The 12,937-nt window shown below is 42.4% G+C and overlaps 2 protein-coding genes across 3 annotated transcripts in view; both read right to left on the bottom strand.

Annotated features, from left to right (window-relative positions):
• Positions 1-1,707, bottom strand: part of LOC136699477 (unconventional myosin-Ig-like) — a 50,858-nt gene extending 49,151 nt beyond the window's left edge. Inside the window, exon 1 of the mRNA XM_066674219.1 lies at positions 1,595-1,707. Within this exon, the coding sequence (XP_066530316.1) occupies positions 1,595-1,689 (95 nt within the window). The 5' untranslated portion in view covers positions 1,690-1,707. The remainder of the gene's footprint in view (positions 1-1,594) is intronic.
• A 2,326-nt stretch (positions 1,708-4,033) lies between these two features.
• si:dkey-154b15.1 (uncharacterized) lies at positions 4,034-12,113 on the bottom strand. Of its 2 annotated transcripts, XM_066675009.1 has the most exons (4): positions 11,998-12,113; positions 11,038-11,219; positions 10,584-10,669; positions 4,034-8,623 (listed from the first exon to the last, which is right to left on the bottom strand). In XM_066675009.1, exons 2-4 carry the CDS (start codon positions 11,204-11,206, stop codon positions 7,232-7,234), a joined length of 1,647 nt encoding a protein of 548 aa, XP_066531106.1. In that variant the 5' UTR covers positions 11,207-11,219; positions 11,998-12,113; the 3' UTR covers positions 4,034-7,231. The 2 variants fall into 2 exon arrangements, with proteins under 2 accessions (XP_066531106.1, XP_066531107.1); XM_066675010.1 differs by lacking the exon at positions 11,998-12,113 and having other exon boundaries at positions 11,038-11,382.
• Positions 12,114-12,937: the final 824 nt, after the last annotated feature.

The raw sequence follows: 12,937 nt of genomic DNA on the forward strand, positions 1-12,937 counted from the left end.
CTCAGCCCACCCAATTTGGGTGTGGTCAGGCCCAGGAATTACCACTCGAAGACTGACTGAGCTGTTTAAGAAGCCCTTTAGCAAATATGTTTAAGACTAACTCAGTAAAAGCGCTGTAGAAGCTTGTCTCTTGTTTAAGTCACTCACACAGTCAGTGGGTAGCCTACTGTAAAATGTAGGCATGCATTTGGGCCAGGTCTTGTACTCAGTGATGGACACCAAACCATGCTCACACACACACATCTGTAAACCTTTCTGAACTTGAAAAGATCCTAGAAGAGTGTGAATGAGGACAATAATCAGGTTTGGTCATTAACATCTCGTCTAGTGAACTGTTTTTTTTTTATTTTTTTTTTTATAGATGCCCTCCATCGAGCCTGAATGATGTGCACTAAACTACCTCCATTTACCAAACTGACTTCTCTTTTGTAGGATTTTCTGAATATTAAATAATGTTTGAAGGATACGAGTGAAGGAAATAATCAGTTTCATTTAGTAATAATTCCTTATTTTCATTTGATATTGATAGCATGTGTTCGCACCAAACTATGGTCATTAAACTAGCTCCATTTACCAATTTTAACACACTTTCCCATGCTTTTCTGAGTATGTAAAGATGCAAGATTAAAATGAGTGAGGAAAACCATCCAAATTGCTCCTTAATATATAGGCCCTACCGCCTTCATTGGGATTTTCTGTTGACTTTTGTCCAGACTGTGAAACAGGTCCCTCACTTTAGTACTTCTGAGTGTTCTGCTTATTAAGAAATGCTAGAAATGTAGGTATGAGGCAACAGCCCATTTTGCTCATCATCCTATAGCACATCATTCCTTACTGGGGTTTCATATTGATGTCTCTTGTCGCAGACCAGATGATGCTCATCAAACTACTTTCATTTTCCAAGTTCCACTGATTTATGAATTCATATCTGAGCAGGAAAAGATGTTAGAAGATCATGAGTGAGGATAATAATCCACTTCAGTCCTTAACATTTAAATTCTAATTCCAGATTAGGGTTTAGTGTTGTCCACACTATAAAATGGACACCTCACTTTAGATGTTATTTGGAGTTTTCTGCAGATTACAAGACGCAAAATGTGTATGAGTGTAGAAAATAATCCACATTAGTCCTTTACATTTAGTCCCAAATACACAACTAGTGTTTTATACCAACAGCCACAGCCCAGACTCCATAATCCACACCTTTACAGGTCCATCTGAGTTATCTCCCTATTACAAGATGCTACAAGTGTATGGGTGAAGAACGTAATGCATTTTTATACTTATCACAGACTCTAATTACTTTTCTGAGGTTAACTAATTCCTGTTACTCTTGGTACCTCTCTCTCTGAAGGTGTCAATCCAGTTCCTGCCAGAAAATAAAAGCAGAAGCCTGACACACTTGATTTGAATGGACCGAGATGTTCCACTGCAGCTCTGTAGAGCTGCTGTAGTTCTGTCCTTGACTCTCGAGCTGAGTTTATAGCTTCTTTAACTCCCACTTAAGTCATTATCTGAATGAAGCAGCAGCCCGTCAGCCTGATTACGGGTTTAAGCCTCTGAATGACTTTTGCTGTTTCCCTTCCATTCCTACCTCAGCTTCAGGTTGTCCAGGAACTGCTCCATGGTCACTTCATCCAGAAGCACAAAGTCGGACTTGCCGAACTCAAAGCCCTCCAGCTCAGCCATCTCTCCTGTCGGCCTGAATGGAGGAGAGCAGAGCGGAAGAGGACAGGAAAGAGAGAGAAACACACAGAAAGAGGGCTGTGGTGTCAGAGCCGGTAGAGTGAAGACTGAGAAGTGGGTGTGGTTTATGAGAGTTTGGTTCTCATAAGACAGTAGGGCTGTACTTAGTCAAGACACACAAAACTGTGGTCTACAGGCTGCAGCATGTCATCTTCTACAGTCTGTGTGTGTGCGAGTGTCTGTGTAATATATCTATCTATCTATCTATACATATATACACACACACACACACAGACTAGTTCACCAGTTGCTCTGAATTCACCACGTTCTTCAATGGCCAGGAAACCCACAGGACCTGTATGATTTGGGTGCTGCAGTGACACTGACGTGGAGCAGGTACAAGTGGATCAGACACAGCAGTGCTGCTGGAGTTTTTAAACCCTGTGTCCACTCTCTGTCCACTCTGTGAGACACTCCTCCCTCGTTGGTCCACCTTGTAGATGTAGAGTCAGAGACAGTAGCTCATCTGTCGCTGCACAGTGTGTGTCGCTCATCCTCTAGTCCTTCATCAGTGACACAGGACGCTGTCGGCTGGATGTTTTTGGTCGGTGGACTGTTCTCAGTCCAGACACTGAGGGGTTTAAAAACTCCAGCAGCACTGCTGTGTCTGATCCACTCGCACCAGTTTTACTTTAATGTTTTACCAATTAAAATAGTACTTCTATTCACTCAGACTTTACTTGTTTCGGGATAACAGCCGGAAGCCGTTGTTAAGAAACAGACACTGATAGTGTTACATCTGCCTGACGTGTCGACCTCACTTTAAGACACACTTCACTTAGGAAAGGAAGTAATGAGGTAAATGCTGGGTTTGGGTGTTAAAGTAGATCTGAGCTTACACAGGAATTTTATCTGTTGGGAAGAAACATGGCATTTCCTGCTGTAACACTCCCTTTGATTAGATCCTGAGATTAGACCCCTGCATCACACCAAGGGCAAAGCACACCACAGAAAAGTGGAACTTCACAGTCTGACCTTTAGTTTTCTGATGTTTGCGTTGAGTCTGGATCAGGTTCCTTCATCTACATTTAGTCTATAGAGTTCACAAGAGGAACTGCAATAACAGCTTGGTGTTAAAACACAACTTTAAAACTGAAACACACACACACACACACACACACACACACACACACACACACACACAGAGCACAGGAAGGAAATGAGATGGCGCTCTATGTTTGGAGGAACTAAGTGAGCTCAGCTGATGAAGGACATAATTAGACCAGTACTAATCAGACAGCAAAGGGTTAATGATGCCACATTACACCATTCACAAATGTCACTTCTTACCAGTGTAATGTTAGCATTACCCATCTGAGCATAACAGGCCAAACCAATGAACCAAAATAAATATTTAATATAATAATAAACATACTACTTATAATAATAATAATAATCATCATCATCATCATCAATATTATTATTATATTAACAAAGTTCCATAATGCTTTCAGTAAAACAAATTTTTCCTATAGTAACATTATAATTATATGGGACTCTTATTATGACAGCTATTGGGTTATAACAAAAAATACAAACCTTATCAGTTTTGTCGCCTTAACAGTTATTCTGTTGCCTACGTTACACACTGTACAGTGCACTATTACAGTAAACTGAATTCAGGAAGTTAGTGAATGATTTTGGACACTACCTTGTGTTGTTTATTTACAGTGTATCATGGGTGTGGAAGTTTCCAGACACCAATACACCACCGCAGATTCATTCGTATGAACACCTAATCCTCAAGACACTTCATTCATTCATCCATTGTCTGTAAGCGCTTCTCCAGTTCAGGGTCGCGGTGGGTCCGGAGCCTACCTGGAATTACTAAGCACAAGGCAGGAACACACCCTGAAGGGGGCGCCAGTCCTTCACAGGGCGACACACACTCACACATTCACTCACACCTACTGACACATTTGTTTTTATATTGAATATTGAACCTTTTCACAATATTCTAATTTTCTGAGAATCTGAATTTGGGGTTTTCATTAGTTGTCAGTTATAATCATCAAATTAAAAGAAATAAACACTTGGAATATATCAGTCTGCGTGTAATGAATGAGTATAATATACAAGTTTGTTTGTTTTTTTTCATAATATTCTAATTTTATGACCACCACCTGTACAACCTTCCAATGAGCACTCGAACACAGGATAAACCTATTTTAAACATGGCCGCCCCCTTGAAGGTAATCCACTTCTTGGAGCATAAACCAGATTTTTATTTTTTGCATAGCATGAAGGTTCTGGAAAAATAAAACCTTTAAATGGCTAGAGAACCATTACGTCACATCAAATATTTGACAGTTTATTTATAAAATTATATTCTAATATATCAACAGTAGCACAAGAATAAAAGAAAGGTGCTTCCCTCAAGAGCATTTCAAACAGGGTTTGTGAGATGTGTGAGTGAGAAGAAGCTCCACATCGGTCAAAGGATCCAGGAAGAGCCCATATGTCTCGTAAATATATTACATGCCGGTTCTATTTCAAACATGGTTCAAGTAGGAAACCAAAAGTGTGATGTCATTCCAAGAAGCCTTTGTGAAAGCTGTTTTTAAGAGTCCATTAAAGCAGTAACATTTACAAATTAAGGCACCACAGAGACAGAGCCACTGTAGGTTTTCTCGAGACCCTTGGAATGGACAGTCCTTTGGAGAACTTGTAAGGAACATGTTTGAGTGAAGAACCTCTTATAGGAGTTAAAGTGCCTCCACATGCTCCAACAGCGCTAGAAAAAAATAAACATTTGTACAGAAACTTTACATCATGTACAGATTTTTGTTTTAATAAAAACATGAATTATACCAAAACACAACTGTTAAATCTCTCAGAATTAAAGTCGAATGTTTAGAATTAACATATAAACAGATCAGCCATAACATTATAACCAAAAACATCCAGCCGACAGCGTCCTGTGTCACTGACGACACACACTGTGCAGCGACAGATGAGCTACTGTCTCTGACTCTACATCTACAAGGTGGACCAACGAGGGAGGAGTGTCTCACAGAGTGGACAGAGAGTGGACACAGGGTTTAAAAATCACTGGGAGCAAGGCGGGAACACAGGGCGCCAGTGCATTATCACACACACATCAGTGGACAGTTGTATGTATATATATATATATATATATATATATATATATATATATATATATATATATATATATATATATAAGCAATACACGCACCTTGTGTTTTCCTTTGGAGGGGACTCTATTGGAAATCAGTGCATCTGTAAGAAACCCACACAGACACAGGGAGAACACACCCCACTCCTCACAGACAGTCACCCGGAGGAAACCCACACAGACACAGGGAGAACACACCCCACTCCTCACAGACAGTCACCCGGAGGAAACCCACGCAGACACAGGGAGAACACACCCCACTCCTCACAGACAGTCACCCGGAGGAAACCCACACAGACACAGAGAGAACACACCCCACTCCTCACAGACTGTAACACAGCGCGGGCTCCAACCCTGAAGCTGTTGGAAGTGTCAACGTTTTGCCTTTATAATAATTGTTTCATATACAAGTGAAATATGGAGGGTTTTGTGACAATATTATTACATAATTAAATTAAAAAATGTATTAAAGGATATTTAATTAATTAAATGTTTCATTAAATAATTAACATTTAAAATAAAAGCTTAAATAATTGTATGTGATTTATTTAATCATGATTTAAATGTGAATTTTAAATATATTTTAATTGTATTATTTAAATCATTTAATTATTTAGCGATTTATATATTTATTTCATGCGCCTTGGAATGCACAATGGAATAATTAAATCTGTCAACATCATCCGTCATCCGTCAGTGGGCGGGGCTAACTCCCATCCAGTCCGATTGATTGGCTAGATCGCAGTAAGGCAAGACAGATCGATCATGGACGTTCGATTCATATTTCCATCTACTAATGATAGTTTAAAATGTCAGACTGATGAAATAAATAAATAAATAGTTAAATAACTACTTAAATAATGCAATAAGGCAAAAAATATATTTAAAATGCACACTTAAATCATGATTAAATAAATCGCATACAATCATTTAAGCTTTTATTTCAATTGTTAATTATTTAATAAAACATTTAATTAATTAACTGATATATTAAATAATTATATATTTATTAATTTAATTATATAATATTGCCACCAAAAAAACTCCATAGTGAAACTAGGTAAAGGAATTTTTGTCCTTGGTTGTAATGCCATGTTTTGTCTGAGGAGGGCAGTGTTGGAACTAACAGACACATAAAATATCTGTTAGTTAATGTGTGTGTGAAAGCTTTTGGGTACACACTGTAATGAGTGAATGAGGTTCAGTCTCATTGAATACAGCTGTTACAGCTGAACATCTCTACAGAAAAACACTGACCTACAGTCCGTCCAGTAACAACAGAGAGAACACGAGTAAAACAGTGCCTTATTAATTAGTGCCTTGCTGATTTAACATTATGGCAGCACGGTGGGGACCTGGAGGTTGTGGGCTCTAGTCCCACTCCAGGTGACTGTCTGTGAGAAGTTTGGTGTGTTCTCCCAGTGTCTGCGTGGGTTTCCTCCGGGTGACTGTCTGTGAGGAGAGTGGTGTGTTCTCTCTGTGTCTGTGTGGGTTTCCTCCTGGTGACTGTCTGTGAGGAGTGTGGTGTGTTCTCCCTGTGTCTGCGTGGGTTTCCTCCTGGTGACTGTCTGTGAGGAGTGTGGTGTGTTCTCTCTGTGTCTGTGTGGGTTTCCTCCTGGTGACTGTCTGTGAGGAGTGTGGTGTGTTCTCCCTGTGTCTGTGTGGGTTTCCTCTGGGTGACTGTGAGGAGTGTGGTGTATTCTCCCCATGTCTGCATGGGTTTCCTCCGGGTGACTGTCTGTGAGAAGTTTGGTGTGTTCTCTCTGTGTCTGCGTGGGTTTCCTCCGGGTGACTGTGAGGAGAGTGGTGTGTTCTCTGTGTGTCTGTGTGGGTTTCCTCCTGGTGACTGTGGTGTGTTCTCCCCGTGTCTGCATGGGTTTCCTCCGGGTGACTGTCTGTGAGGAGAGTGGTGTGTTCTCCCTGTGTCTGTGTGGGTTTCTTCCGAGTGACTGTCTGTGAGGAGTGTGGTGTGTTCTCTCTGTGTCTGCGTGGGTTTCCTCCGGGTGACTGTCTGTGAGGAGTGTGGTGTGTTCTCCCTGTGTCTGCGTGGGTTTCCTCCGGGTGCTCCAGTTTCCTCCCATGATAGGTGGATTGGCGACTCAAAAGTGTCCGTAGGTGTGAGTGTGTCAGTGAGTGTGTGTTGCCCTGTGAAGGACCAGCACCCACTACAGGGTGTATTCACGCTTTGCACCCAATGAGTCCAGGTAGGCTCTGGACCCACTGCGACCCTGAACTTGATAAGGGTTATAGACAGTGAATGAATGAATGATTTAACATTGAACATTTACTGTGGTGAACGAATGTATCTCTACTAATAAATAAACCCTATTCTAAGAGTATGCATCAGTCTTATCCTGTGAAGTTATCCTGATGCTTGTGAGAGATATTCCGTGGAGCTGGTGGCAGTAAATGAAATTTTTCTAGTCCCATCCTCATTTTCATTTTCATTCTAACTGCTCCCTTTTTCATATCAGGGACCGCCAGCTCCGCAGACGTCTGTTCTTCACCTCTAGATGCCAACAGCACTTTATCATGTTGACCGGACGGTTTTCTCACTTCGTCTCTCTCAGAGCTGCTGCGTCCCCTGTGGGAATATCCGCCCAAAGAAGGTGGATGTGCCTGAGCGAGCCGCGGAGCTTTTCTCGTCTCTATTTTTTCTTGATACCGAGCGGCAGAGTACTCTTTCACTGTGGCCTCCAAACCAGGTCCAGGGCGGTGTCCTCGGTCCGTTTCCATGGGCTCTCTGTAATGTCTTGGCAGCGAGGAACTTCTTCGTAGGGGAGTGTTCCTATCCAGTTCTCTGCCTCTCTGAGTGGATGTAGGAGTGTCATCGCTGTGCCCCAACAGCTTCTGTTTAAGTAGAAAGCTGCTTGTAGAGGATCCCACCAGCTTTATAATGTCCCCATCATTCTTGATTAAAACACTCTTGTACACGTCTTTATAAAGGCGGATTCGGGACCAGATCAGCTCTTGTTCTTTAGTGTTGTAGTCTTTCAGATGGATTTCCTGGGTGCGCAAACGAGGGCCAATATCCTGAATGAGGGCATTAAGTTTAGTTTGGGCTTCCACACAGTTCCTACCAGAAAAAGTGACCATTGTAATGTCTTCATCATGCTTTAGATCCATCTCGGTCCTGTGGACAGTTTCAATCTCCTTGAAGATTTCCGCCTTATAGAAGATCACATAGTCAAGGATATCTCTGTCCACTACTAAGCTCACATGTCTTTGGTGGGAGGGTGAAGGTCTGCTGTGAGGAAGGCCATCACGTACGCTGGGAAGACTCCTGGGGGAGCCTGAATATCCATATACAGGAGATGTGGCCTGTGGCAGATCACGGCTGGCTGGAGAAACATCTAAATTGGATGCATTTTCATCCACAGGGCTCCAGCTCTGGGCATACGCTCCATTCCCATTTCCCTGACCATGTTTTGCTGAAGCCTTGGCCACAGAAGCAAGCTCCACACCATCAGGCTCTACTCTGGAGGCAGAAGCTAAAGAGTATCCATTAGACAGATGGTACGGATTCTCTGAGCGAGACCTCCTGTGGGGCTGAATGTCCTGAGCCAGCAGCTGAGCCAGTTGTTTCCGCAAAAGTTTCAGACTGAGGAAAGACCCTTTTAAATGGAGAATGTTTGGTCTGTCTTCTTTTATCTCAAAGCTGTACAACTTAAGGAGCTGATGTGCCTTGGCTGGATTTTTGAACGGCTTCAAGTCCACAGTGGTCTCAGCCTCCATGTCCACCTGAAACACACAAACACACACATGCATTTTGTCACAAGTCATTGAGTAAAGTAGCCGCCATTTTAACTCATAAACTCATAACATTTTACTCATAAATACACAACTCTCAGTATGGGATGTTCACATTGCTTCATTTTTAATCTCATTTTTTTCTCCTTTAGGTATTTAAAATTAAATTAAATTAAATTAAATTAATATAACTGGGGTGTCACTGTGTCACAGCAGGGACCTGGGGGTTGTGAGTTCAAGTCTCGCTCTGGGTGTCTGTGAGCAGTTTGGTGTGTTCTTCCTGTATCTGCATGGGTTTCCTCCCACGGTCCAAAAACACACGTTTGTAGGTGGATTGGCGACTCAAAAGTGTCCGTAGGTGTGTGTGAGTGAATGTGTGAGTGTGTGTGTTGCCCTGTGAAGGATTGGCACCCCCTCCAGGGTGTGTTCCCACCTTGTGCCCAGTGATTCCAGGTAGGCTCTGGACCCACCGCAATCCTGAACTGGATAAGGATTACAGATATTGAATGAATTAATTAATAATTTAACTGAGGATCCCTGACCCATTTATCCACTGCGTTTGTAAAGCGAGATTTTATAATCTATAATTATAATCTCAGAGCAAGGAAAGTGGGATCAGTTTATTTACCCTATAAACAAGGGGAACAATCTGAGATCAAAAATAAATAAATAAATAAATAAAAATTACATAGTGTGTTTCTGTAGTGTGTTACACATTGAAAATATAAAAGCAAGAGATAACAGGATTACTGCAGCTTGTATGTGTTCTGAATGAATAACTCACACAGATCATGTCACAAGAGCAGAGAAATGCATCAGAACCTGTCATGCTAACAGTTTTCCATAAGTTCCTATAACATTCATTCATTGTCTGTAACCTTTATCCAGTTCAGGGTTGCGGTGGGTCCAGAGCCTACCTGGAATCCTTTGGCGCAAGGCGGGAATACACCATGGAGGGGGCGCCAGTCCTTCACAGGGCAACACAGACACACACACACCCTAACCATTCACTCACACCTACAGACACTTTTGTGTCGCCAATCCACCTACCAACGTGTGTTTTAGGACTGTGGGAGGAAACCGGAGCACCCAGAGGAAACCCACGCAGACACGGGAAGAACACACCACACTCCTCACAGACAGTCACCCGGAGGAAACCCACGCAGACACAGGGAGAACACACCACACTCCTCACAAACAGTCACCCGGAGGAAACCCACACAGACACTGAGAGAACACACCACACTCCTCACAGACAGTCACCCGGAGGAAACCCACATGGACACAGGGAGAACACACCACACTCCTCGCAGACAGTTGAACCCACAACCTCCAGGTCCCTGGAGATGTGTGACTGCAACACCACCTACTGCACCACCGTGCCGCCCCAGTTCCTATGACAAAAAAGTGCTAATATGTCTAACAGTGTATAATGGATTTTTCCTCCTAATTGTAAAACACAGCGGGTGGGTTTCTGTGTTTGTTGTGAGACAAGCACAGGAAGAGGAGCTTTGTATGAGATAAATATCCATTTTTCACATTGGTTTACATTAGAAGTTTTTCAATACAAAATACATTTGACTGAAACAAGGATAGTTTCAGACCACTGAGAATACTGACGCACAGTGCAGTGGTGCACACACATGTAATTAAATACTGCAAAATACATATTGACACAAATCCCATGAGCTGTCGAACAGTGGAGCTGTGTTCACTGGAGTGATGAAGATCTAATTTCTATGGTAATAATATTGGTTTTAAGTGAATTGTGTGATCCAGAACTAAACATCCAACGTCACTACCTGACCTGACTAATATTTATGTGGCTGTATACTATCAACGTCTGGACATAAAATGTATATCATAGGTGTTTCTAATTAAATGGCAACTACATTCTTAATGATTTTACTGTGTGCACACTGGGACGCGTGGATGTTTGTGCTTTTTTTACCTTAGAGAGATGAGTCTCCTGGACGTAAAGATCATAAAATGTGCCGTCCGCTTCCAAAACGTGACTATACTGCAGGACTCCAGGAACTAACAGGGTGAGAAATTAAAAAGACACAGATGAGGTCAGTTGTATCAGGGTCCTGGGCTCAGACCCCTCCCTGGGTCATTGTGTGTGAGTGACTGGGTGAGTGTGTGGTGTCCTGTCATTTACTGGTGCCCTTTTCAGGGTATGTAACTCCCTTGGACACAATAGTCTTAGGGTGAGGATGAGGATGCATCACAACTCTGATCAGGATTTGGTACATACAGAAAACAAATCCTGATCTAATTCGTGAGCTTCAAGTTCTCATGGTTCTCAGGAAATACTGATCTTTACCTTGATCTCTCCATCCCCTTTTCAAACTCCCTGGGGGCCACACCTACTTTTATGAGACCCCCGCCCCTGTGAATCTCACCTTGCTCTGTCTCGAAGATGACGTAGGCATGTCCAGGGGAGGATATGGGGTAAATAACCTTTAGAACATCTGCCCCGCTGTTACTGCGCTTCTGAAAGTGAATCTGCAACTGGTCCACCACTTCTGGAACATCTGGGAACCCACTCACTTCAATGACCATCAGCTCCATTCTGATATCAAAACTAAAGGAAAGGACGTCAGCATCATTGTTAATAGAGGACACACTGTTTCTATAAACTCCAGCAGCACTGCTGTGTCTGATCCACTTGTACCAGCACAACACACACTAACACACCACCACCACGTCAGTGTCACTGCAGCAGCTGAGAATGATGCACCACCACATCACACCTGCTCTGCAAAGTATGCAAAGCAACAGGTGGCCTACAATCTGTGCTCCTGCATGTAGAAACAAAGAGAGGTTTCAATGTTATGGCTAATCTGTGTATTGTTGCCGGAGCAACTGCCCCACCATTTAAGGTGGAACGGGAAAATTCCAAAAGTCAGTCGGAGCATTAAGCCCGGAAGTGTGAGAATATAATAAAAGCTCCAGCATTTAAGGTGGAAAAGTGAATTAAAATGGAATTTATGAATCACCTAAAGCAGAAAAAGACTCAAATATCTAGTGAGCCAGATAAAAGCGTTTATTTAAGGTGGAACGGAGTCTAACAACCCACAACAACACTGCACCGCCGTGTATCTACTGTACTTTTTAAGGTGGAAAGAAACTTTAAAATGGAACTGACAAAGCACAGTATAGCGAATAATCCGTTAAAAGCGGAACGCACACTTCGAGTAGTAATCGTTAGTGTAGTGCCAGATAATGACAGAGGCACTACTTTATTCCGACAGAATTCAGCAGCTCACTGAGCGTTACCTCTGCCTCCATTTAAAGAGTAACGTTCAACTCCAGTCTCTTTATTTAAGAGTTGGTTATAAATACAGCAAAATACAGCTTACCTTCATCGGTTTCTGCAAATTCGCACCAGGGTTCTTGATACACTACTGCAGACAGAAGCTGTTTGGTTCATCAAAACTGAAAGTAAAAGTACTTTAAACCCGTGTCCCTCTCAAACTGTGGACTGCGTACGGACTCCTTAGAAAACGGATTAGCATCACATTCATACATTAACTTAACTTTGTCAAAGCTGCTACTGAACACATTGCTGTCGAATGAAATACCTGTATCTGCCAAAACAGTAACTTTAGAGGAGAAAGGAAATAGCCTTAATTTTCAATGGAAGTCAATGTAAAAAGACTTCATGGCACTTCTATTGACCCATTTATGATGAAATCTTCACAGTGGAAAGAACAGCTGCTTCACAAAAAAATGGAGCTACTTTTATCTGGGCAGTGACGATATGAAAATATCCTTTATAAGGAATAACAAATACCAAAAACATGTTCTAGTTTTAGAGCCAAGTATATTGAATATTACATTCCCTCATTCATGTGTCGAATGGGGAACTAGGCAACAATTGAAAGAGCTGTAAGACAATTTCAATTTTCTGTGACATGAGCCAAACCGTGAGGGTTGTTTCCCTCAGAACATCTTCAGACTGGTCTTGCTGGGTGGTCCAGGCATGCAGTGGTTATTACCCACCAAATGTAGCCCAAGGAGGGATAACCGTGAACCAGTGACAGGGTCATGGTTATGCCAGGCTGCCCAACGCGTGAGGATCGAAGGCTAGCTCGTCCGATCCCAGAGGAGCTACTGTAGCTCATCGGATCACAGACTGGCCCTTGGTCAAAGTGACTCAGATCCTCCCCCACATTTTTCCTGCTTCCAACATCTACTTCCAGAACTAAGTGTTCACTTCAAGCCCAAAATACCCCAACCATGGCAGGTGTTATAGCAATGATTATAGGTTACGTATTCACTTCACCTCTCAGTGGCTTT

This window comes from Hoplias malabaricus, chromosome 6 (assembly GCF_029633855.1).
Source record: "Hoplias malabaricus isolate fHopMal1 chromosome 6, fHopMal1.hap1, whole genome shotgun sequence".
Classification (NCBI taxonomy): Eukaryota; Metazoa; Chordata; class Actinopteri; order Characiformes; family Erythrinidae; genus Hoplias; species Hoplias malabaricus.

What these genes read in the sequence shown, in the direction of transcription:
- si:dkey-154b15.1 (XM_066675009.1), bottom strand. Translation starts at nt 11,206, where the DNA reads ATGGAGCTGATGGTCATTGAAGTGAGTGGGTTCCCAGATGTTCCAGAA. An exon ending in CATCTTCGAGACAGAGCAAG is followed by an intron (nt 10,670 to 11,037) that starts GTGAGATTCACA and finishes TCACCCTGTTAG; the next exon opens with TTCCTGGAGTCCTGCAGTAT. An exon ending in AGGAGACTCATCTCTCTAAG is followed by an intron (nt 8,624 to 10,583) that starts GTAAAAAAAGCA and finishes TGTGTGTTTCAG; the next exon opens with GTGGACATGGAGGCTGAGAC.